Source organism: Rhododendron vialii, chromosome 12a, assembly GCF_030253575.1.
Source record: "Rhododendron vialii isolate Sample 1 chromosome 12a, ASM3025357v1".
Classification (NCBI taxonomy): domain Eukaryota; kingdom Viridiplantae; phylum Streptophyta; class Magnoliopsida; order Ericales; family Ericaceae; genus Rhododendron; species Rhododendron vialii.
Genome location: NC_080568.1, coordinates 10,020,477 through 10,046,008, shown reverse-complemented (window position 1 = coordinate 10,046,008; position 25,532 = coordinate 10,020,477). Strand labels below are relative to the sequence as shown.

Below are 25,532 nucleotides of genomic sequence, written 5' to 3'. Positions count from 1 at the left end.
GATTGGTTAGGATTTGTGATTTTTTTTATTCGTAGATCTGTTAATGTAATCCTCGTGTTTGCTAGGTTATGACATTCGTACTTGAGAAGCTAGATCTCCAAATTGATTATTGGGTCCTTTGTGGAACAATAATCATTCTCTTTTATGTACTCTTTATGTTTTTTTTGTGATTAATGAAAGTTTCCTACCATGTTGACAAAAAAAAAAACTAAAGAAAGTAACCAATTTTCTTTATCCAAAGCTATATTAAATAAATGACAAATGACAATGAACAGATTTAAATTTTGCCAAAAAAAAGGAGTCCGATTATAGCTTTGACACCCTAAATGACAATGGGTGGGGGGAGGAAGTCCGCTCTTGCTATGCGAAATTTTGGCAATACCAAAAGGTCCAAAATGCAGGTGGCCTCAAGTTGCCCAACAACTCAGTCCCATTTATTAACACAAGGAACAAGAAAATTTCAGGGAAGGATAAAAATAAAATAAAGGAAATTACTGTTGACACATTAAAAAATACCTTTATTTCCATCTGCAAAAATAATAAAAAAAGGGCTGAATTATGTTATAATGGAATATGTAAGCACTAACACATCCATCTCAATATGAGAAGGCTATTTCGTTCTGATAATGATCGAATTAAAAATTCTGAATTAATAGAATATGCTAATGTGCAAGAACAATTGAATCACTGGACCATTCCTCCAGTTCGTCATTCTGTTATATACAGACATGGAATGTTTGAATTAAAGAGTAGTATGGCGATTAAAATTGTTGAAAGAACAGAAAGCCTGGAATTAAATGATAAGATAATTAATCTTATGGATCGCACTGATCTACTTGCACACATGCAAAATTATAGGTATGTTCATATTGGTTTAGTGCAAATTGCTCTTAAACCTTTAACATTACTAGGAATGGACACCTGCTTCAAGTCACTTTGCGTGATGGAAGGTGTAATAATTGGAGATCCTCAATTATTGGGGCAATTGAGACCAGCTTAAGTCATGGTCCTGTTTATTTTAATGCTTTCCCTGATTTATCTCTATCTCTTACTGATAGAAATATAGGAGAAGCTTTGAATAGTAGAATCCAGACTAGAGGTTATGATTTCTTGCTTGGATCCGAAGTTATTGCTGTAATTTACAGAATTTATTACAAGGTTATGAATACTATGAATCCCAGGGTACGAATGATGCGCCCTACAGATAGAACTGTTTTAATAGAATCTAATATGTTGACATCAAATGTTGCAACTAATAGGTTGATTAATTGGGAAGAAATTACCTTCCTTGATAGTTGGACTATGCCTAATGCGGTTCCTCCTAGACCCATTAGTAATACAATTGAACAAATAGTTCAAGATAATGATGGCACTGTTTTCTTAAATTTTAGAAACTCTCAGGCTGGTAGTTATGCGAGAAGTTTGAGTTCTCGAAATAATCAAACTCCATATAGAGTTAGCATACCAACTACTAGTCGACATTCGACATCGGAGATTCCAGAATCACACCATCCTGTGGAGGATGACAATTTGATTGGGATAAGATTGTCCCAAAACCAAATACCTCATGGAGTTTATACTCACCAGAATAACACAGTAGAATCACCTACTGCTAGTGAAATGGCGTTTAGTCTTAATAATGATAATAGGGGCTGAACTTAGGAAGGAAATTAATGCAGAATTTCAACTCCCAAAATATAAAGAGTTTAGGAGTTGGTATTTCAATAAATATAATTCTGGTCAATTACAAAAATTCAAGAATGAATTTTATGATTGCCTTGAAAGCCAACAAAAAATTATACCTTTCACTCAATGGTTTTATGGAAGGTATTGGCTTGAATGTGATAGATCCATAAATGTTATACAGGATTATCATAGGAATTGGAGGTCTATGACGGGAACTGTGATTCGCGCAATTCATCCTCCAACTATACCTTTGTCTATTGAGGGCAATTCTGAGTCTGATCAACCTTTGGAAACTGCTGCTTTTGTTAGACCTACAAGCACAGATCCAAATGGTAAAGTTTATAAACAGAATAATCATACTAATGCTTGTCTTAATACCATTGGAGACCAATTGGTCAGAATGGAAGAGCAGAAAGCTCAAACCAGAGAAGATATTAGACTAATAAGTCCTAAGACCGGAAACAAGGAGGATGAGATTTCACCGTCCAATATTCGGCCACCATTACCAATAACTGGGTTTAATCTCACAAACCCTAATAAAAATTCTGATTTACTTAAAGAATTACAAATGAGATTTAAGGGATTAACCCTTAATGCTATCTCTGATGACCACGACCAGGAGATGTCTTCTCAGGATGTGGTAGATTTAGAAAATTCCTTTCTCCAGTCTCAACATGAGACTATTAATAAAATTCAATATCCCAAAAATTTTCCTTATAGAAGAGCTGATAGGTATTATTATCCTAGACCTACTCCACAGGATATGCTTTATGAGGAATCTGGTTTTCAAAAACAGATGTCCTATAGTGGCAGGACTATCTATGAATGGAACATAGATGGTATGACTGAATATCAAATTTTTGGTGTTGCACATCAAATGATGATGTATAGCACAATTTGTACTAATAATAAAAATGAGGACAAGGAAGTCGCCGGTTGGATCACAGTTGGATTCACTGGTATGCTCAAAGGTTGGTGGGATAATATTTTAACCACAGACCAAAGACAAGAAATTTTGAATGCAGTTAAAACAACTGAGACTGGCACAATAAAACAAGATGCTGTTTATACTCTTGTCCAGTCAATAATTTTACATTTTGTTGGTCATTGGGATAACCAACGAGAAAGAAGTAGAGAGCTACTTCAAAATTTAAAATGTCCAACGTTGACTCATTTTCGTTGGTATAAAGATGTGTTTCTTGCTAAGGTTATGCAAAGAATTGATGCTAATAATGAGCATAGGAAGTCAAAATTTGTTGATGGTTTACCTTATTTCTTTGCTGAGAAAATCAGGAAAAAATTACGAGACCAAAATAATGGTTTATCTATTGATTATAATAGATACACTTATGGCCAGCTTATAGCCATAATTATCCAGGAAGGATTGACTTTGTGTAATGACATAAAGTTGCATAATCAATTGAAAAAACAGAACCTAACCGGTAAGCAGGAGTTAGGGCAATTTTGTGACGAATTTGGTTATGATCTTCCCCAATATTCGAAATCTCATAAGAACAAGAGTAGTAATAAGACTACTCGAAAATATTCTAAGAAAAACTATGGGAAAAAGAAACATAAGGATAGGGATGAGCCATCAAGCTCAAAAAATCCTAAGAATACTGTTAGAAAGCAGAAAAATGAGGGAAAAAAGAAGGTCTCTGCCAAATGTTTTAAATGTGGCAGATTAGGTCATTATGCAAACAAATGCAAGACTAAAAAGAAATTAGAAGAACTTCAATTGGATGAAGGGTTAAAGCAGACCCTTTACAAGCTTTTAATTGATTCTAGTGATTCTGATTCAGAAGATCAGATTAATGATCTCTCTGAAAATGAAGATACCTCTTGTACTTCTGGAGAGGAAGAAATCACTAATGATTGCAATTGTAATGGCATTGAATGTTCGACTTCTGATGATTATTGGAAGGCGATAGTAGAAATGAATGGTCTCAGTGTGAATGTTCTAACTGAGAAACAACAGGGTCTCTTAGAGGTTATTGATCAAATTGATGATCCCCAACTCAAAATGAGAGTAATTGAAACTTGTATATCTTCAATGAAAGAAGAAGAGGAAGAAAAACCCCAGCTTCCTAATGAAAATTATAGTTTAAAAATTATTCTTGACAGATTAGAACAGGTGGATAATTTTAAACCTATTACAATTCCTGATTTGAAGAGTGAAATTAATACCCTGAAAGCCGAGATTCGATCATTGAAGACTTTCCAGAGCAAAGCTGCTCAAGAATTTTATGATATAAAGACAAGATTAGTTGTCCTGGAAAATAAGGGCGAATCAAGCAAGGTTGATGATTTGGCCTATTTAAATTCCATAAACAAAGTGGTTTACCAAAAATGGCATATTAAGGTTAATTTGGTAATCCATAAGGAGTACACTATCAACAATATCATTGCTTTGGTTGATAGTGGTGCGGATATGAATTGTATCCAAGAAGGAATTGTTCCGACCCAATACTTTGAGAAAACTTCTCAAAGTCTCACTAATGCCAGTGGAGAGAAAATGTTAATTAAATACAAACTCAATAATGTTTACATTTGTAATAAGGGAGTTTGTTTGGAAACAACTTTTCTATGCATTAGGAATCTTCAACAGCAGTTAATCCTTGGAACTCCTTTTTTATCTATGTTGCTTCCCATGAAGACCAGCACGGCTGGAATAACTGCACAGGTAGGTGATCATGAGATATTTTTTGAATTCGTCTCCCCACCTGTTTACAAGGAAATAAATGATATAATGAGAAAAATTTCTCATAAAGATAAACAAATAAATTTCCTCAAAAAGGAAATTCAAATAATGAACATTGAAGAGGTCTTACAAAAACCTTTTTTAAAAGAGAAAATTTCTCAAATTGAAGAGAATTTTAAAAAGGAAATTTGTAGTGATATCCCAAATGCTTTTTGGGATAGAAAACAGCATGTTGTTTCATTACCTTATGAGAAGGATTTTAATGAAAAAAAAATTCCTACAAAAGCTAGACCTTCTCAAATGAAACAAGAATATTTGAAATTATGTCAAAATGAGATTGACAGTTTATTTCAAAAACAATTGATTAGAAAAAGCTATTCTCCTTGGAGTTGCACAGCTTTTTACGTAAATAAAAATGCTGAAAAGGAACGAGGTGTTCCTAGATTGGTTATTAATTATAAACCATTAAATGAAGTTTTAATGTGGATTAGGTATCCCATTCCTAATAAAAAAGACTTGTTGGACAGACTGAATAAGGCAGTCATTTTTTCCAAATTTGATTTAAAATCAGGTTATTGGCAGATTCAAATTCAAGAATCTGATCGGTACAAAACAGCATTTGCTGTTCCATTTGGCCATTTCGAATGGAACGTTATGCCTTTTGGTCTGAAGAATGCACCTTCAGAATTTCAAAATATTATGAATGATATTTTTTATCCCCATGCTGATTTTGCAATCTGTTACATTGATGATGTTCTAATATTTTCGGAGAACATAGATCAACATGTTAAACATCTTAAAATTTTTAAAGATGTGATAAAAAGAAATGGTTTAGTTGTTTTTGCGCCTAAGATGAAATTGTTCCAGACTAAGGTCAGATTCTTAGGACACAATATACACCAAGGGAAAATTATCCCTATTGATAGAAGTATAGAATTTGCTTCTAAATTCCCTGATGAAATAAGGGATAAAACTCAATTGCAAAGATTTCTAGGAAGTCTCAATTATATAGGAGACTATTATAAAGATTTGGCTCAGGATTCTGCACCATTATATGACAGACTTAAGAAGAATCTTCCTCCTTGGTCTGAACAGCATACTAGGGCTGTTCGAAAGATTAAATTAAAAGCAAAGCAATTGCCTTGTCTAGCAATAGCTAATCCTGATTGGGAGAAAATTGTAGAGACAGATGCCTCAAATATAGGATACGGAGGTATTTTGAAACAATATAACATCAACTCTAATAAAGAAGAACTGGTAAGATTTACCTCTGGTTTGTTTAAAAATGCTCAAACCAATTATAGTACAATAAAGAAAGAAATTCTTTCTATTGTTAAATGCATAAATAAGTTTCAAGATGATTTACTCAATCAACAATTTTTAATCAGAGTTGATTGCAGTGCTGCTAAACAAGTGTTGAAACAGGATATTAAAAATCTTGCTTCAAAACAAATTTTTGCTCGTTGGCAGTCTGAATTATCTGCCTTTGATTTTGAAATTGAATACATTAAGGGAGAAAATAATTCTCTACCTGATTTTCTTACCCGTGAATTTTTGCAGGGATGAATCACAATAATTTTGTTTTGCAAAGAACAATATTTTTGCAATATCTGAAATTACAAAGGGCTGTTTTCAACTCCCATGTTGAGATGACAATTTTAAAATGGCCTCATAATCGTAGTAATGTTCTACGATGGGTTCATACCAGAGAAGCATTATTACGGCATTATCAAAAATATGGAACTGATGATGATGAAGACTGGGATATGGAATTTCTCCAGTTGACAATTGATAGGCTTCAATCGGAGCTAACATTATTATCTACTGCTTAATTTTGCAGAATGAACAGACCACCAGATAGAGGACGTGGTCGAGGAAATTCTTCTCGTGGCAGGGGTCGTCCAAAGGTGACCCAAGCAGAAGTAGAAGCCTACTTAAAGGCTCAGAGATTGCAATATCCGTCTCTGCAAGAGGCTAATTTCGCCTCACCATCATCACCTTCAATGGCGGAGGTCGTTCAAACTGAAGAAATCTTCAGAACCTCAGAAATGACTGAGACAATTATGATCCTGGAATCTCAGGATGAACAATTCAAAGATGATCCTTGGGAAATTAGGTCCCGATACATGGATATAATGGGATATCCAGTTCCTGAAGGAAAATATCGTTTTTGCTATGAGCAAATGCTTATTCAGACAGGATCAGTGGAATTTAGCCACACCTTCGAAAAAGTGGATCAAAAGAGTGGTCCTATCAGTTATAGCAAAGCCATAATAAAGATGGTTATTCCAGTTCACAGATGGGGAATTCACCCACAAAAGTCAAGAATTTTGACTATGAAAAATGAGCATGGAACATCCACAGTCCAATATAATTATTGGGATTATATTGAGGCTTGGCCCAAAGCTTTCTATTATCAAAATCCCAAGAAAAAGCATTCTTGGTTTTTTAAAATATGTCCAAAATCTGTTGGACAAAATGAATTTCCAAATTGGTTTATATCTTGGTGGAACAAATTTGGGCCACATCTGGATTATCTTCCGCAAGAATTACAAGAGGAAATGGAGTCCTTTATGAAATTTCAGTCTCAATTATGGGGACCAAATATTCCAAAAGGAAAATTATTTCTTCAAGCAATAGCATCTTGCGGAATTCCATGGATTTGGAGATGGGATATCCAAGTTGCCAAAGACAATTTTGGCTTTCCAATCCTGGAACGTTTTTATCAGCATAAATGGTGGAAAGGGCTTCAAATCGAGGAGCAGCTGTCAATAATAAAATTGAAAAATCAAGAGCTAGCCAAGCAGGTTCAGCAGAGGGAGAAACCCTCAATCAAGAATCCATTCTTGGAAATTTCGGCCCAAATAAGAACCAAAAATCCATCCCTAACTGATGAGGAAATTGTTATTAAGACAATGGATTATATAAAGGACCAATTTTTACAATCGGTAAATCAAGCTTCAGATGATGCATCCATGACATCAGCCACCAGTAATGAAGCTGACAATAATCCTTTTGCTTGTCTCGCTGGCGAATCTCAAGACCCCTATGAAGAAGATCAGCATGAGCCCACATTGGGTGACTTCTGGGATAGTATGGTTGAAATTGTGACAACACAATCTAGGAAAGGAAAAGAAAAACGGGATAAATAATGGATGCTTAGGCTTCAATTCAAAGGTACTCAATAATAGAGTACATTTTAATTTTCGGTGAAAGGCTCAATAATGGAGTGTTTTCAAAGTTACTCAATAAAAGGGTAAGTTTTCGGTGGAAAGGTTGTGCATCAATTATTTCCACAGTTGTACAGTTGTTTTGTAATAATTTCTTTTCCTGTAGAGTCCTCTATATAAAGGACGCGTCTGTTTTGTTTTGAGTAGGTTTTTTGGTTTTGCCCTCTCTCTGTAAAAACCAAGCTCTGTGTCTCTCTCTCCTTCTTGTAATATTTGCAGTCTCTTTCCCTTAATAAAAAGATTAGTTCTTTCCTGATCCTTTGTACTGTTTTCATTTCATCCCTGCAAAAATTCACGGGTAAGGAAATCAGGTAGAGAATTATTTTCTCCCTTAATGTATTCAATTTCAAAATCAAAGGCAGATAATTCAGACTGCCAACGAGCAAAAATTTGTTTTGAAGCAAGATTTTTAATATCCTGTTTCAACACTTGTTTAGCAGCACTGCAATCAACTCTGATTAAAAATTGTTGATTGAGTAAATCATCTTGAAACTTATTTATGCATTTAACAATAGAAAGAATTTCTTTCTTTATTGTACTATAATTGGTTTGAGCATTTTTAAACAAACCAGAGGTAAATCTTACCAGTTCTTCTTTATTAGAATTGATGTTATATTGTTTCAAAATACCTCCGTATCCTATATTTGAGGCATCTGTCTCTACAATTTTCTTCCAATCAAGATTAGCTATTGCTAGACAAGGCAATTGCTTTGCTTTTAATTTAATCTTTCGAACAGCCCTAGTATGCTGTTCAGACCAAGGAGGAGGATTCTTCTTAAGTCTGTCATATAATGGTGCAGAATCCTGAGCCAAATCTTTATAATAGTCTCCTATATAATTGAGACTTCCTAGAAATCTTTGCAATTGAGTTTTATCCCTTATTTCATCAGGGAATTTAGAAGCAAATTCTATACTTCTATCAATAGGGATAATTTTCCCTTGGTGTATATTGTGTCCTAAGAATCTGACCTTAGTCTGGAACAATTTCATCTTAGGCGCAAAAACAACTAAACCATTTCTTTTTATCACATCTTTAAAAATTCTAAGATGTTTAACATGTTGATCTATGTTCTCCGAAAATATTAGAACATCATCAATGTAACAGATTGCAAAATCAGCATGGGGATAAAAAATATCATTCATAATATTTTGAAATTCTGAAGGTGCATTCTTCAGACCAAAAGGCATAACGTTCCATTCGAAATGGCCAAATGGAACAGCAAATGCTGTTTTGTACCGATCAGATTCTTGAATTTGAATCTGCCAATAACCTGATTTTAAATCAAATTTGGAAAAAATGGCTGCCTTATTCAGTCTGTCCAACAAGTCTTTTTTATTAGGAATGGGATACCTAATCCACATTAAAACTTCATTTAATGGTTTATAATTAATAACCAATCTAGGAACACCTCGTTCCTTTTCAGCATTTTTATTTACGTAAAAAGCTGTGCAACTCCAAGGAGAATAGCTTTTTCTAATCAATTGTTTTTGAAATAAACTGTCAATCTCATTTTGACATAATTTCAAATATTCTTGTTTCATTTGAGAAGGTCTAGCTTTTGTAGGAATTCTTTTTTCATTAAAATCCTTCTCATAAGGTAATGAAACAACTTGTTGTTTTCTATCCCAAAAAGCATTTGGGATATCACTACAAATTTCCTTTTTAAAATTCTCTTCAATTTGAGAAATTTTCTCTTTTAAAAAAGGTTTTTGTAAGACCTCTTCAATATTCATTATTTGAATTTCCTTTTTGAGGAAATTTATTTGTTTATCTTTATGAGAAATTTTTCTCATTATATCATTTATTTCCTTGTAAACAGGTGGGGAGACGAATTCAAAAAATATCTCATGATCACCTACCTGTGCAGTTATTCCAGCCGTGCTGGTCTTCATGGGAAGCAACATAGATAAAAAAGGAGTTCCAAGGATTAACTGCTGTTGAAGATTCCTAATGCATAGAAAAGTTGTTTCCAAACAAACTCCCTTATTACAAATGTAAACATTATTGAGTTTGTATTTAATTAACATTTTCTCTCCACTGGCATTAGTGAGACTTTGAGAAGTTTTCTCAAAGTATTGGGTCGGAACAATTCCTTCTTGGATACAATTCATATCCGCACCACTATCAACCAAAGCAATGATATTGTTGATAGTGTACTCCTTATGGATTACCAAATTAACCTTAATATGCCATTTTTGGTAAACCACTTTGTTTATGGAATTTAAATAGGCCAAATCATCAACCTTGCTTGATTCGCCCTTATTTTCCAAGACAACTAATCTTGTCTTTATATCATAAAATTCTTGAGTAGCTTTGCTCTGGAAAGTCTTCAATGATCGAATCTCGGCTTTCAGGGTATTAATTTCACTCTTCAAATCAGGAATTGTAACAGGTTTAAAATTATCCACCTGTTCTAATCTGTCAAGAATAATTTTTAAACTATAATTTTCATTAGGAAGCTGGGGTTTTTCTTCCTCTTCTTCTTTCATTGAAGATATACAAGTTTCAATTACTCTCATTTTGAGTTGGGGATCATCAATTTGATCAATAACCTCTAAGAGACCCTGTTGTTTCTCAGTTAGAACATTCACACTGAGACCATTCATTTCTACTATCGCCTTCCAATAATCATCAGAAGTCGAACATTCAATGCCATTACAATTGCAATTATTAGTGATTTCTTCCTCTCCAGAAGTAGAAGAGGTATCTTCATTTTCAGAGAGATCATTAATCTGATCTTCTGAATCAGAATCACTAGAATCAATTAAAAGCTTGTAAAGGGTCTGCTTTAACCCTTCATCCAATTGAAGTTCTTCTAATTTCTTTTTAGTCTTGCATTTGTTTGCATAATGACCTAATCTGCCACATTTAAAACATTTGGCAGAGACCTTCTTTTTTCCCTCATTTTTCTGCTTTCTAGCAGTATTCTTAGGATTTTTTGAGCTTGATGGCTCATCCCTATCCTTATGTTTCTTTTTCCCATAGTTTTTCTTAGAATATTTTCGAGTAGTCTTATTACTACTCTTGTTCTTATGAGGTTTCGAATATTGGGGAAGATCATAACCAAATTCGTCACAAAATTGCCCTAACTCCTGCTTACCGGTTAGGTTCTGTTTTTTCAATTGATTATGCAACTTTATGTCATTACACAAAGTCAATCCTTCCTGGATAATTATGGCTATAAGCTGGCCATAAGTGTATCTATTATAATCAATAGATAAACCATTATTTTGGTCTCGTAATTTTTTCCTGATTTTCTCAGCAAAGAAATAAGGTAAACCATCAACAAATTTTGACTTCCTATGCTCATTATTAGCATCAATTCTTTGCATAACCTTAGCAAGAAACACATCTTTATACCAACGAAAATGAGTCAACGTTGGACATTTTAAATTTTGAAGTAGCTCTCTACTTCTTTCTCGTTGGTTATCCCAATGACCAACAAAATGTAAAATTATTGACTGGACAAGAGTATAAACAGCATCTTGTTTTATTGTGCCAGTCTCAGTTGTTTTAACTGCATTCAAAATTTCTTGTCTTTGGTCTGTGGTTAAAATATTATCCCACCAACCTTTGAGCATACCAGTGAATCCAACTGTGATCCAACCGGCGACTTCCTTGTCCTCATTTTTATTATTAGTACAAATTGTGCTATACATCATCATTTGATGTGCAACACCAAAAATTTGATATTCAGTCATACCATCTATGTTCCATTCATAGATAGTCCTGCCACTATAGGACATCTGTTTTTGAAAACCAGATTCCTCATAAAGCATATCCTGTGGAGTAGGTCTAGGATAATAATACCTATCAGCTCTTCTATAAGGAAAATTTTTGGGATATTGAATTTTATTAATAGTCTCATGTTGAGACTGGAGAAAGGAATTTTCTAAATCTACCACATCCTGAGAAGACATCTCCTGGTCGTGGTCATCAGAGATAGCATTAAGGGTTAATCCCTTAAATCTCATTTGTAATTCTTTAAGTAAATCAGAATTTTTATTAGGGTTTGTGAGATTAAACCCAGTTATTGGTAATGGTGGCCGAATATTGGACGGTGAAATCTCATCCTCCTTGTTTCCGGTCTTAGGACTTATTAGTCTAATATCTTCTCTGGTTTGAGCTTTCTGCTCTTCCATTCTGACCAATTGGTCTCCAATGGTATTAAGACAAGCATTAGTATGATTATTCTGTTTATAAACTTTACCATTTGGATCTGTGCTTGTAGGTCTAACAAAAGCAGCAGTTTCCAAAGGTTGATCAGACTCAGAATTGCCCTCAATAGACAAAGGTATAGTTGGAGGATGAATTGCGCGAATCACAGTTCCCGTCATAGACCTCCAATTCCTATGATAATCCTGTATAACATTTATGGATCTATCACATTCAAGCCAATACCTTCCATAAAACCATTGAGTGAAAGGTATAATTTTTTGTTGGCTTTCAAGGCAATCATAAAATTCATTCTTGAATTTTTGTAATTGACCAGAATTATATTTATTGAAATACCAACTCCTAAACTCTTTATATTTTGGGAGTTGAAATTCTGCATTAATTTCCTTCCTAAGTTCAGCCCCTATTATCATTATTAAGACTAAACGCCATTTCACTAGCAGTAGGTGATTCTACTGTGTTATTCTGGTGAGTATAAACTCCATGAGGTATTTGGTTTTGGGACAATCTTATCCCAATCAAATTGTCATCCTCCACAGGATGGTGTGATTCTGGAATCTCCGATGTCGAATGTCGGCTAGTAGTTGGTATGCTAACTCTATATGGAGTTTGATTATTTCGAGAACTCAAACTTCTCGCATAACTACCGGCCTGAGAGTTTCTAAAATTTAAGAAAACAGTGCCATCATTATCTTGAACTATTTGTTCAATTGTATTACTAATGGGTCTAGGAGGAACCGCATTAGGCATAGTCCAACTATCAGGGAAGGTAATTTCTTCCCAATTAATCAACTTATTAGTTGCAACATTTGATGTCAACATATTAGATTCTATTAAAACAGTTCTATCTGTAGGGCGCATCATTCGTACCCTGGGATTCATAGTATTCATAACCTTGTAACAAATTCTATAAATTACAGCAATAACTTCGGATCCAGGCAAGAAATCATAACCTCTAGTCTGGATTCTACAATTCAAAGCTTCTCCTATATTTCTATCAGTAAGAGATAGAGATAAATCAGGGAAAGCATTAAAATAAACAGGACCATGACTTAAGTTGGTCTCAATTGCCCCAATAATTGAGGATCTCCAATTATTACACCTTCCATCACGCAACACATTAAAAAATACCTTTATTTCCATCTGCAAAAATAAACAAGAACATTGATCCCAATACATTTATTTCAAGTAAACTAAACTAAACTAACCATTACAACAATACAAAGAATGAAATTTCACTTGTACTATACAAACAAAATACTTAAACCCATCACAACCCCAATTCCCTTACACAAACAATAATAAGGAAAGCCAGCAATCCGGTAGACTCTGCTCAATCACTTACTCCAATTCTGAAATGCAACAACTATGTTCTCTGGTATACATACTTCGTTCTCGAGTCCACAATCAGACCTTTCCCTCCATTCACTTCCAAATCGTGCCTGCATTTCACACATAAATTGGGAACTTAGCAAATTTTGGTTGCCATTCTTTTGCCCCTCAAAATTGGAACTTGCTAGGGGCAATAACAAGAATAGAAGGGTATGCACGACAGATGGCAAAACACCCTATCGTGTATAGTTACCACTTATTAGACAGGACTGATCCAAATGGGAAGGGTTTGGGGGAGCACTAATAGGGTAGCGTCGGTAACAAGAGTGGGTAAGTTGAGCCCAATCGGATTTGGGTCGAGTATGGGAAAGATACCCCCACCCAACCAAATTGAATGCAACATTACATGTATAACATTAGCATTAAATGCATGTTTAACTCAACAAAGCATCTCAACTGGGGGACTCCTACATATCACTAGGAGGTGAGGAGTTCGAATCTCCCAACTTGGGCTAATAGTGATAGTGGGCTTGTTTTCAATTTGATGTAATTTTGACACTTGTATTCTCCTACTGCTTGAACAGTAATAAAAGTTACTCAACAAAGCATCTCTGGTCAGAACCAAATTTTTATGGCCAAAGCTATTTTTTTGGCTTGCTACAGTGCTATTTTGCTAGTTTTCGTGGCACCGCCCTATACTGATACGAAGCGCTGAGGGGGAATTAGAGTAAGGGAGGGAGGAGCGTATGGAAAATCTGATTAAAGTTCGGGTCGTGTATGCAGGAGGTATAACTTAATAGGGTAACTCCACCCATTGCCGCCCTTGCCACCCCTACCAACTATCCATCCATATAAGTGTGGAGCCCAATCATATCTTTGACAAAACAACTAAAAATAGCAAAATTGTAGAAGAGAAGTAGAGAGGACTCAACTGAAACACAAAGTCGGGGATGGTTAGCTGTTCGCGAGGAACATATTTAAATAGCTGCAAAAGGCGATCAACATATACGACTTTTTTCCACACCTAGGTGAACAATAAACAAGACAACAAGCTCAGTGAATAAAAGTAAAAAACTAATTGGATTCATATCACTGAACAATGAGGAGTCGACATACCACACTATCCACGAACAGTTGCATAGCCAAAATTGCAGCCTTCAGTCCAAATGTCGGGTGAAGAACATATATTGCCTACATTGCAAATGGGAGGTTAAGTTTTGGACAGAAGAAATGCAATTTTCCCATTGGATGGAACAACTTGGCCATCACATACATGAAGGTTTCGCTGATGTTTGCGGCCAAGTATTTGCTGTAATCTCCTCAGCCATCCAAGGTCTGGTTGCCTAGTCCAAGATGCAGGTCTCAAAAGGTGAAGAAAACAAGAATTGTCTATAGAGGGAATATGGCAAACAGAATGTCAGGAAGTATAAACGTCCAACAATCACTAGATCGCTAGTTGCCACTTTTACCATCATTGTAAGAGAATTGAGGTGGGAAAAAATCACTGTCCCCCCTTGATTTTGGCATAATGCTTTTATGTACATGTGTGTGTGTGTTTCTTTGAACTTATGCACACTCCAACGTATTCAGAGAAAACAACCCTTCAATTGGTCAAAGGGCTGTATTAAGTTAAATTAGTGAACATACTTTCAAAGGAAAATTTTGGTAGTTAATGACAAGATAGTAGTACATCTGAAGACATGATGTGATTTGCATGAAAGCTTTGCATTATAATGTACTAGTTAAGAAGGTGCGCAAACCAATCCACTCATTGCTTTGACCAATAAACCACGAAGCATAAACATGTTTCATAACTTGCTATACAACATATCATGGCACTATATTATTCTTACAAAACTTGATATTTGTGGTCACAAATTAATTCGATTGCAAAAAGGTACTTAATAAAGGCTTGAGAGATTTCCCTTGGCAAGTGTAAAAGGAGGTAAATGCAACTAAATATCTATTATGAGCCACACCAAGCCAAAAAACAATTACACGCCCCCTTCACTTCTATTTTAGAGCATGAACTACAAATTGCACTAATAAATCTTCCCGATTTAAGTAATCTTGGCCGCACGTCGATTGAATTGCACATAAGTCAATAGAAGGATCAAGTCTATTCCAAAAGATGCTACAAAGTGGAATTCAACAAGAAGAGAGATTTGCTATACTTACATCTGTAATGATGCTGCAGAATGGAGGTAGACAATGGTATAAGGCTTCTGTTTCAAGGACTCGAACTCCTGAAATTCAATATTGTGAATCATTCACCCTACTTCTGAGTAGAACAGAGTTGTACCACCACCACCACAATTTAAGACAAATGCAACAACAAGAAATGCACGTAGGTTCCACCACTGTCACTTCAAAGGATGTGAAATATTAAGTCAGTTGCAATAACGCCAACTAAAGCAAGATGCAGTCCCTTTACCTTTACTACATATAGCACGAATCGTTCCAGATCAAGACATCGCAGCAGAAAATGTGCTCCCACAACCACCATCACTGGACGACCCTCACTATCAACCCCCTCACGGTACCTGAAATAGGCAACATAAATTCTTCTTGACCATTTGAACCCTATTTAGCATGCTTGAACCAAAATCATTGAAAAATCAACAGAACTTCTGCAGGAGAGAACTTTGCATAACAGTTTTCTTTGAATATGCTTCCTCTTTTCCTACTACAGAATTTCAATACAATAAATCTTGTAACCGTCAGAATAGGCATGTCCAATATTATGTCATAGCCAAACCTCAATGGCAAGGGAGCAACTAAGAAAGAGAAAGACATCCAGAAAACAATCCACATATCTCATCATGACAAAACAGCTTTCTCCATATTCTATTGGTTAAACTAATCAGCTTTTGGAGAAAAAATATTTTCAACATTCATAACTTCATTTAAGGTGGCGTATTGTTCATATTATTGAAACATTGTTTCAAGTTTGTCTTTTTCTTCATTTCTTTTCCTTTTCGAGAGAGAGAGAGAGATTGCAACATATGCTTACACAATCTTCATTTCCGCAATTTCAGAAAGGTTAACATAATTTGTTTTAGCAAGATATTGAGAATGAATGGAGTATTCTTCAGCAGCTGACAATGGAGGCCCTCCAAGATCACCATATCCAAGCATTTTAGCACAATTCCACCCACTCTGTGCTTGAGCAATTTTTTCCCATTGTTCCTTGCGTCTTTCATCTGGATCCTTAATCAGGGACATGAAAGCTGGATCCAAGTACGAATCCAGATATGATGAGTTCCTGTTCAGAACAATCTTCGAGTAAGTTCGGTTGACTACAAAAGGAACAATAAATGCACGATAAATTTCATCAAGCCAGAGAGATAAAGAAGAAACAAAGGAATGTAGAGTATGTGCAAGCATATGGAACTCCACAACCACAAAAAATAAAGTTGTTGAACAAGGGCGGGCATGATAACTGTTGATGGCAAGTGCTCTAACTTCCCATAGCAACAAATACAAAGCCCAAACATAAGCAAACAATCTTTACAAATTCATACTGGAAAAGAGGAAAAAAGAAGCATAGGAGATGGGACATAGAGCATTATTTTGAGGTATGTAAGCTTATCTCGAGCTTTCAAGTATACTGACCGTCTTGCCAACCCAACATCACTGACAAGAAGATCCATTGATGCTTGAAGAGGTTTAGAAACAGTCATTTTGACATCAGGCAAAGGCCTTATTCTGATTTTACGTTCATCTATAACAGTCTCGCCATTTTCATCGCCAACATCTGCCGGAAGTTTTGAAATGGCCACTTCCTCCTCATGTTCATCCCGAGGGAAATAAAGTGGAAGCAATCTACATTTTCAGGTTCAAGGGAATATTCCATTCCAATCAACAATAAAACAGAACTATACCAATCAAATGACATATAAGCCCCAGAGAGGTTTCATATGGACGTAGAAATTACCTTAAATACAAACAAAAATGACATACCGTTTGTATATCTCAATATCAGTTGTTGTCATAGTACAGAAAACAACAGCAGCTATCTTGTCTAGCTGTTTTTCGAGAAACCGTCTCACAGTTCCTAATTGTAGGTGTAAGCAAAAGAGAGGTAAATGGTAAGGCTGAATGGTGGACTATAAACTTCGAGATTCTGTTAAAACAAAATATCTATTACTACATGAACAACTAATGCAATCGCCGTAGAGGTACAGGAACAAATATCCGTACAGGTACAGGAACAACTAATGCAAGCATACTCAACATTTTGCACATGCACATGACGATGTGAATGTCATCAAAATAGAAGAACTGCAATAGGATATGGGAAAGTATCTCACTTATTGCTACATGAGCAGCAGGTTCACGAGGATAATTTTTTGCTTCTGTATATATACAGCCCATGGCAATACTGCATTGACAGATGATGTTAGATAATTCCAGTTCGACAACAATGAAACCAAAGAGATAAACAAAGACATGGTAAATACAAAGGACATTGGTCTATCAACCAACCTTTGAAGCCCGTTCTCAATCAGAAGTTCAAGGCAAGACCGATAACAGTGGCTCAAAGCATTCTCGGCAGCAGTATGATATTTCACTGCATACTTGGGACCCACAGTGTGGATAATCCTCCTAACAAAAGTAAATTGTAATCCAGTCTTAAGACAACGAGATCAAGTTTGCTCTTGTTGCCATCAATACTCATAAGTGCATGAACTAAGCAAAAAGAGATAATACATTCTCAAGGATGATAAAGTAATCAGTGCACCGTGAAAAGCTTAAAGCAAAAAGCAGAAAGCAGAAAGAATTCTAGTTTGTTACATGCATAAAAGCAGCTCTCACAAAAAAATAAACAGTTATTACGTAGATTGACGCGACCGCTGCACCTCACATACTAAGGTATATACAAAAGAAAATGGAAGCATGCTCATACACCATTTCAATTTTGGAAAAGTATGCAGACACACTGCAAAAAGGACAAAAACAGGCATCTGAAAAATAACTGAATAGAGTCAATTTCTTCTCTAAACAACTAGTACTGATTACTGAGTAAGCTCTAAGAGAACAAAGTCAAGGAACAATAGAAAGACAATGTCCAATGATTTCAAGAAACAAAATAATGGTAAAAGCTTCCTTCAACTGCATAATAGTCCAATATTAAATTCCTCATTTCCAAAGCACAAGGGCAGGTAAAGTAAGTGCAGGATTGAACTTTTATAAGAACTGTACTTTCGACGATTTACTTGTTTTGATCAGCATCAGTGCGACTACAAAAAATTAGTCCTACGAAATACAAACGATTACTTGGTAGAGCTAAACCACTACTCACCTTGCAGGAAGGTCATATGCATTAGTAACCTTTGCCATCCCTGTGCGGCACCCACCCTATCAAGAAATAAAGGACACCATGTCATTCAGATATTTTTAGCATTAATAGGTATCACAAGGGCTTGGTCTAACTTGTGAAAAAAAATTGCTTCGTATGAAAGTTGGAAGATTGAAACCGTCACTCTCACTTAATGACACAACCTTTTGTTTTAGGCCTCATCATTACTCTATAAATTTATCTCTGCAAATCTTATTAGCAACTATCTTTTAATCCATTTGGCAAAGCATATCTATAGTCGGTGTTCAAAAGCATTAAGTTCCCTTCAATTGAAAAAACACATCTCCAATTAACATTTTGCCAAAAATAAAGAAATCAGGATCAAAGGGGGAAACACATAAAAAGGTCTCCTGATATACAAATAGCTTACCAGTGCTGCACATTCTTCTGCAAGACCAGGACCAGCTGCAGCATGCAAACCAGGGCTGCTGTGTGCTTCATCAAGATTCTATAACCACCGAATTTGAAAATAACTCAGAAGAAAAAGATAACGGCTTTGTTCGTTTTCTATTTTAACTTTGTTTTGTTTTTGTTTGCTAATCATTACTCTATTTTTCTCTTCAATCATTATCTTATTTCTCCAATTATTACTTTCATTTCTCTCTATATCTATCTCTACTCATTACCCCTCTCTCCAATCATTATTCTATTTCTCTCTCCACTCACTACCAAAACTAAAATACCCAAAGAAGGAAACCAAACAAAGCCGTTACAATTCTAGGATGCATGCTGTGGTCCCTATGATGCAGTTATTCTGCATGCAAAAATATTCATTGCGAACTTCGGAAGCCCAGATGAGTTATAGACTTCATGATGCGAAGGCCCAAGATAAATAATTAGAACTTTGATTTCATAAGCTCAGTTAACTTATAGACCAGATGCAATGAAACCTATACAATGCAAACATTAGAGACCATCAAAAGAAACCTAATACGCTGCTTTCGCACTTTTAACCAAATTCACTGAATCAGCAGCCTACACTTCAAGCTTTTATGGCATATTCTAACATACCCATGAACAGAAACGGGCTTTTCTAGTTGTTTCCCTTTGACCACCCAAAATAGAACTGAAGTAATCGTTTAAGGTGTCTACAAATAAACATGTTCCTGTCGTGCAATCAATCAATAAACATTGAAGATGAACTGTCGTCACATCATATCATAACTAACAGTTATAGAGAAAGTTTTCGCTTATCACCTCATTTGTGGAGTTAACAACAGCATCCGCCTCAAGATTCCAAGGGTTACCCCTCCAAAGATAAATCTTCAAGTTGATTTCATGGTCCACTGGAAACCTAGACACCGTACCATTTCCACTACTCTTTGCCCCTGATGAAGAAGCCAAAGGGTCGGGGAAGCACAAATTTGGAAAGCCGGGATCTTCATTCTCAAATGAGAACTTGTACTCGGCATCACTCCAACGTGGTACTTGGTCCAATGTCACCACTGAATCCCCATTATCCGTTGGCAATCCACCTCGGGTAGTGGTGGTAGCCACAGGCCGATACATGTTCACAGCTCCCAATTAAAACCTTTATTTCCCTGAATTGGCGCCACAATTACTGGTATTCCTTCAATCTCTTAGCCAAACTGAAATTTCAGAAACATAAAATGCCCCGTTTGTTTGATGTAAAATGTTTACAAAATAAACTTCAAAATTTTTTATTTTTTGGCTGACACTTAAAAATTATTTTCAAAAATATGACAAATTAATATAGGGAAAGAAGGAAGATTTAAATAGTAGAGAGATCTGAGAATATTGGATTTGAATATGGGTCAGGAAACTGAGCATTGCAGCAGAAGACAGCAGATTCATTTCAGAAAATAACTTATGGAAGATTTAAGGGGGAAAATAACTTATTGAAGATTTAAGGGTAAGTCATTTTCATCCAATCAATTGAAAATGTTTTATATGTAAAATATTTTTCTTATTTTTTACACAACCAAATACCGAAAAATAGGTAAAATATTTTACCGAAAAATATTTTACGTCTAAACAAACGAAGCCAAACTCAAAGAAAGAATGTACATCTTTAAGTGGGAGTTTCAACTTTCCTAAGCGCCCCTGTTCAGTTGTCAGGAAAGGAAAGTAACCGATTATTTAACTTCCTGCATAATGTTTATTGCTTATCCTACAAAAAAAATGCACGATTTTACAGGAATCTTACTTTTCAAGTTCCATCGATAAATGAACATCTGTATATTAGGCCCCGTTCCAGAAACCTTCTTAAAAAATAAGCAGCTTATTTCATATTTTCAAACTCAAAAATAAAGTAAATGAAAAATAATTTTTCAAATTTTTTTGCATCGTATAAAAGATCTCATCAAGATCTTCCAAACAAGATCCATATTGCATATTTTTAGATTTCAATAAGACCATAATTTTTAAGCTTAAAATTACATTCTTAAAAAATAAGGACTTATTTTGATTTCCGAAACGGAGCCTTAGTAACTTGTTTGACAAAAGTCTCTCCTAAATGACCACACAGAAGAAAAATCTATTCTTTTTCCTTCCCTTCCCTTCCCTTCCCTTCACTTGCGCAAAATACTTGCCACCTGAATGGAGCCAAGAAGATAAGCTCTACTGCACAAACGTAATAAACCCACATAGAAAATTGGGATGACAAGTTATAAGTTTAGGACGCTGCTATTCGCAGCCTTTAATTTTCTCCCATAGCCAGTTAAAAATTTCCAATTATACTCGACAGTTAGTTATCGAAATTGAGATATATTTTCAGCATCCAATTACCAAAATATAATATTTTTTTCAACAGCTATTTACCGAAAATGTATGTTTGGCAGTTGTTTACCGAAAGTTAAACATATTTTTGACATGTAGTTACCGAAATATAATCTTGTTTTCAACAGCTATTTACCGAAATGTTATGTATGATTTTCAACAACCATTTACCGAAATGTAGTGGGCTATGAGAGAAAATAGAGGGCTGCGAATAGCAGCGCCCAAGTTTATAACCATGACAACCGAAATTTCCAAAAAGAGGTCACTTTTTGAACACTAGTTAGCACAAATCACACAATTCCACCTCAATTTCCTCAAATCAGTCAGAGAAAGGATCAGCCCGGAATTTCGCATGATCATTTCAATCCACTAACCCCGTAAAAATCCCATACGAAAAATGCCATAATAATGAATCTAACTGTATTCCCCAAAAAGTCGGATTTACAGGGGTCTGAAGAGCAAGGAAACCCCTTATTACATACAAAATCAATACAGAACTAAGATCACCAAAAATAACACCTCAGGTCCCTGTACCGACATGTGCCTGCACCTAGGGTTGCAATCAAGCCGAGCCGAGTTAAGCTTTGAGCTGCTCAAGCTTGGCTCGCCAAAATTGGGGTAAGCTTGAGCTTAGCTCGAGCTTGAAACGAGCTACCAAATGTGGGCTTGAGCTTGGCTCGCAGATACTCAACAATCACGCGACAACAAAGTGGAGCAAGGGAAAGATGTAGAATTGTAATTATATAGGAGATTCTCTCCAACAGTTTCATAAATTTTTCGATGTAGAATTGATGTAGAAGGCCTGGGTGGGAACTGGGAACCTCTTCAATTGTCCCACATCTAGAGAAAATGTATTCTCCCACCATTCCTTGTGCAGCAAAGCACACCACTCCGTTTGACGCGTGGGTTTCAAAAAGCTTCCACATGGCATCTTTCCGTATTCATTTAATCATCAGTTTAAAGAACATTTTGTACAGATCTATATTCAATATATACATACGTATGTGTATATGTCTTGGCTCGCGAGCTCATCTGAGTCGAGCTATTAGTTGCTCAAGCTTGGCTCGTTTATTTAGCTAGCTCAAATACTTTGGCTCGAGCTCGCTCGTTTTATTCCAAGTCGAGTTTGAACGAGCCCTTCTCGACCCAAGCCTTGAGCGGCTTGTGAGCAGCTCGGCTCATTTACATCCCTACTTGCACCTTTGTTCCCATGCAATCCTGCGGCTAAAATTGCACAAACAGAGGTACAGGCACAAGCACAATTCCAGTAGGTTTGAGTACAACAAAGATCCCCAATATAAAACTTTTGCAGCACTCATTAGAAAAATTATACAATTCAAATTCAACACCCCTAAAAATGTCAAAGCAACCTAGAATTATGCATTGCCAATTCGAATTACGCACTATAAAAAAAACAGAATTGAAAAATCCAGAAATATGGAATCCAAACCCAATACAAATACTATCCACATAAATAAATACAAACCCATAAATGTAAGCATAAATCAACATACATAGAACCCTAATTTGAAGCTTGGGTGATTTGAACTTGTCGAAAGGAGAGAGGAGGGGGGATACAACAGGTTGAATTTAGAGAGAGAGAGAGAAGAGGGGGATATGTATGTATGTACCTTTGATTTGGGAATTGGGGTGTGGCGCGATCGGCAAAATGATTGAAGAGACTGGGGAACATTTGTTGGACCTGATGAGCTTCGCCAAACCCATTTGGATCAAAAAGTGGTGACCCCAAAATGGAATTAAATTTTATTTAGGGATTCTTTTTGTCCTCTCCTGTGTTGTTCTGAGTATTGACTCGTGTTATCGTGAGAAACACTTCCGTCTGTTTTCTAAAATTACACTTCAACCCCCATAACATGTCATGTGATAGGCCATGTATCTTTGCCTCTTTGGGTCGATTTTTTATTTTCTAGGTCTGACTCTCAATTCGTGTTTTACGTTACCCCTCTCAATTCTCTTTCTCACTAATTTTAGTACAATTGCATACATTTCTAAAAGACACTTTTTCGTTCTCACTCTCGCTTACGATCAAGCACACGCATTGCGTAACTTAGGTTATGTCAAACCGATCTTTCATACCTATCGTTAAGGTAACCCGAGGGGGAGCTCCATAGGTTATCTCTCTGGAGATTTCCAGCGTTCTCCGGCAACTTTTCCGGCGAGCTCCAAAAACACTACCTGAGTGGAGATCGGGCTGTTTTATGCATAGGGACGAGGGTTTGAGAACTTTTCTCCCTCTTTGGTCGAGATCATGCTTTCCCTCTTGTTTCCTCCATAGATTTTTAGGCAAACTACCCCCTCAATAGTCTCCTTCCCGATACTGTTGTGGGTGGTTCCTCATCAAGTCGTTCATTGGACATTCTGGCGAAACTTCGGCGAAGTTCAGACAAAATGGACAATTTTGAAGACCGAAATTCCAGTGATGCTCCGGCGAGTCTTGTTTTTGTTACTGTTACTTGGTTTTGTTTTATTTGTCTTCTCTCTTTGTTAGGTTTATGAGCCGTGTAACTTGTATCGGTGTTTTCATCAATATAATTTGCATTTGGTTGTCCTCAATAAAAGAAATATATCTTCATTTTGTTGGACAACTCTGACTGATAACAATGACCTAAGCCTTTGATTTCATATATATTTCAGGGAAAAACATTTTCATCAAAATTCCAAATTTGACGACGGAATAAATAGTACATTGTTCTAGGAAATGTATAACAAATATAATTTTGAACTTAAAAGCCTCCTCTTTTTTTTTATACTAGTATATATAAACTACAATTTGCTTGCCTGACTATTGATCTTTGTTCAACTGAACTTTTACAGAGATACTATCTATCTTTCTATCTATCTATCTTCTATCTATATACTATAGAAATCTGTGTGAACCTTCAAAGCCTCCAAACCCCAAATTCTTAATTCTTAAAATTTTTGATTTATTTTTATTTCTAAAAATTGTGTGTATGAGAGAGAAAGAACATGGGGGATTATGCGATCACAGAGAGAGAGTGTGTGTTAAACTGTTGTGTTTTGTTGTTTTCTTTGTTAAGTAAAAAAGAAAACGTGGGAGTGGAGAGAGAGAGACAGATTTAAGGGGAAAATACGAGAGAGAGAGAGAGAGAGAGAGAGAGAGAGAGAGAGTTAAACTGTTGTGTTTTGTTGTTTTCTTTGTTAAGTAAAAAAGAAAACGTGGGAGTGGAGAGAGAGACAGATTTTGGGGGAAAATCTGTTTTATCCAACATGTTCTCCTTGTTATCAAAAATCTCTTACCATTACAAACTAGCACTGTGCACAGGACAAAAAAATCACAATAATATTTTTCTTAAACGTCTATTTGCTCTCTTACTAGCGTTGTGCATGAGACCAAAAAAATCACAATGATATGTTTTGTTAAACCATTTACTCTCTTACTATTACAAACTAGCATTGTGCACGAGACCAAAAAAATCACGGTGATATTTTTAAACTATCTTGTTATCAATTAGCGTTGATAGAAGAGAATGGAAAATAACACCTAGCGTGGGAGATGGAGGGAGAGAGTTGTGGGGTTGAATATGGAGGAAAGATTATTTTATGCTCCTGGAACACGGTCACATGATACTTCAAATTTATGAGATCAATGCTAGCGTGCATCGACTAGGGGACCGAAACTAATATTAAACTATTTTTTAACTAGCATTGTACCCGTTCAATATACGGGACATAATTAATTTTTTAATCTTATGCTTCCAACAGGCACAATTGGGAAACTTAAGGCGTGAAGGTTTCAAAATCATAGTTTTGGTTTGTAGTGGAGCCCGAAAAATAAAAGCCTTGGAGGAGTATGGAGCCATGCCAGTGGGAAACTCACTCTGTCCCTATCAGTATTGGTGTACAAGAAGGCTGAGCAGACCAAGACTGCTACAGGCTGTAGCCTACAGCGAATCCTGGAGCAACATATTCAAAAATTAATTAATTTCACCAATTAAAATAAATATTTATTACTTATTTTTTAAATTAAAGATTATGTTTTTTTGAGAAAATGACAATGAAAAGATGAATAAATATTTAAAAAATAAGAACCTTAATGAAACGGAGCTACTAGAAATCATAAGACGTTTGGTGTACAAAATTAGTATAAAACTAATATTCGTGTAAAAATGGTTTAAGGAAAAAACTAATCTTGATGGGAACGTTAAAAACATTCAGACGTGGGTTCCGCAATTTCCTTATTAATTGAACACAAAAAATTGCAGAAAAGTTAAACTAGCACGAATTTTTTTACTTTTTCCAACAACTGAAGGGGGGCCATAATTG

General features: G+C 35.6%; 1 protein-coding gene across 5 annotated transcripts; it reads right to left on the bottom strand.

The window, feature by feature from the left end:
- Window positions 1-12,909: 12,909 nt before the first annotated feature.
- Window positions 12,910-23,053, bottom strand: LOC131310577 (uncharacterized). Of its 5 annotated transcripts, none has more exons than XM_058337671.1 (15): window positions 22,859-23,053; window positions 19,686-20,077; window positions 18,859-18,936; window positions 18,432-18,487; window positions 17,615-17,734; window positions 17,440-17,510; window positions 17,090-17,183; window positions 16,742-16,951; window positions 16,140-16,391; window positions 15,561-15,669; window positions 15,305-15,372; window positions 14,400-14,487; window positions 14,243-14,317; window positions 14,059-14,150; window positions 12,910-13,236 (listed from the first exon to the last, which is right to left on the bottom strand). In XM_058337671.1, exons 2-15 carry the CDS (start codon window positions 19,995-19,997, stop codon window positions 13,161-13,163), a joined length of 1,701 nt encoding a protein of 566 aa, XP_058193654.1. In that variant the 5' UTR covers window positions 19,998-20,077; window positions 22,859-23,053; the 3' UTR covers window positions 12,910-13,160. The 5 variants fall into 5 exon arrangements, with proteins under 5 accessions (XP_058193654.1, XP_058193655.1, XP_058193653.1 ...); XM_058337672.1 differs by having other exon boundaries at window positions 19,686-20,049; XM_058337670.1 differs by having other exon boundaries at window positions 19,686-20,029.
- Between the last annotated feature and the right edge of the window lie 2,479 nt (window positions 23,054-25,532).

What these genes read in the sequence shown, in the direction of transcription:
- LOC131310577 (XM_058337671.1), bottom strand. Translation starts at nt 19,997, where the DNA reads ATGTATCGGCCTGTGGCTACCACCACTACCCGAGGTGGATTGCCAACG. An exon ending in TTGTTAACTCCACAAATGAG is followed by an intron (nt 18,937 to 19,685) that starts GTGATAAGCGAA and finishes CGGTGGTTATAG; the next exon opens with AATCTTGATGAAGCACACAG. An exon ending in ATCCCCGACTTTGTGTTTCA is followed by an intron (nt 13,237 to 14,058) that starts GTTGAGTCCTCT and finishes TGTGAAATGCAG; the next exon opens with GCACGATTTGGAAGTGAATG.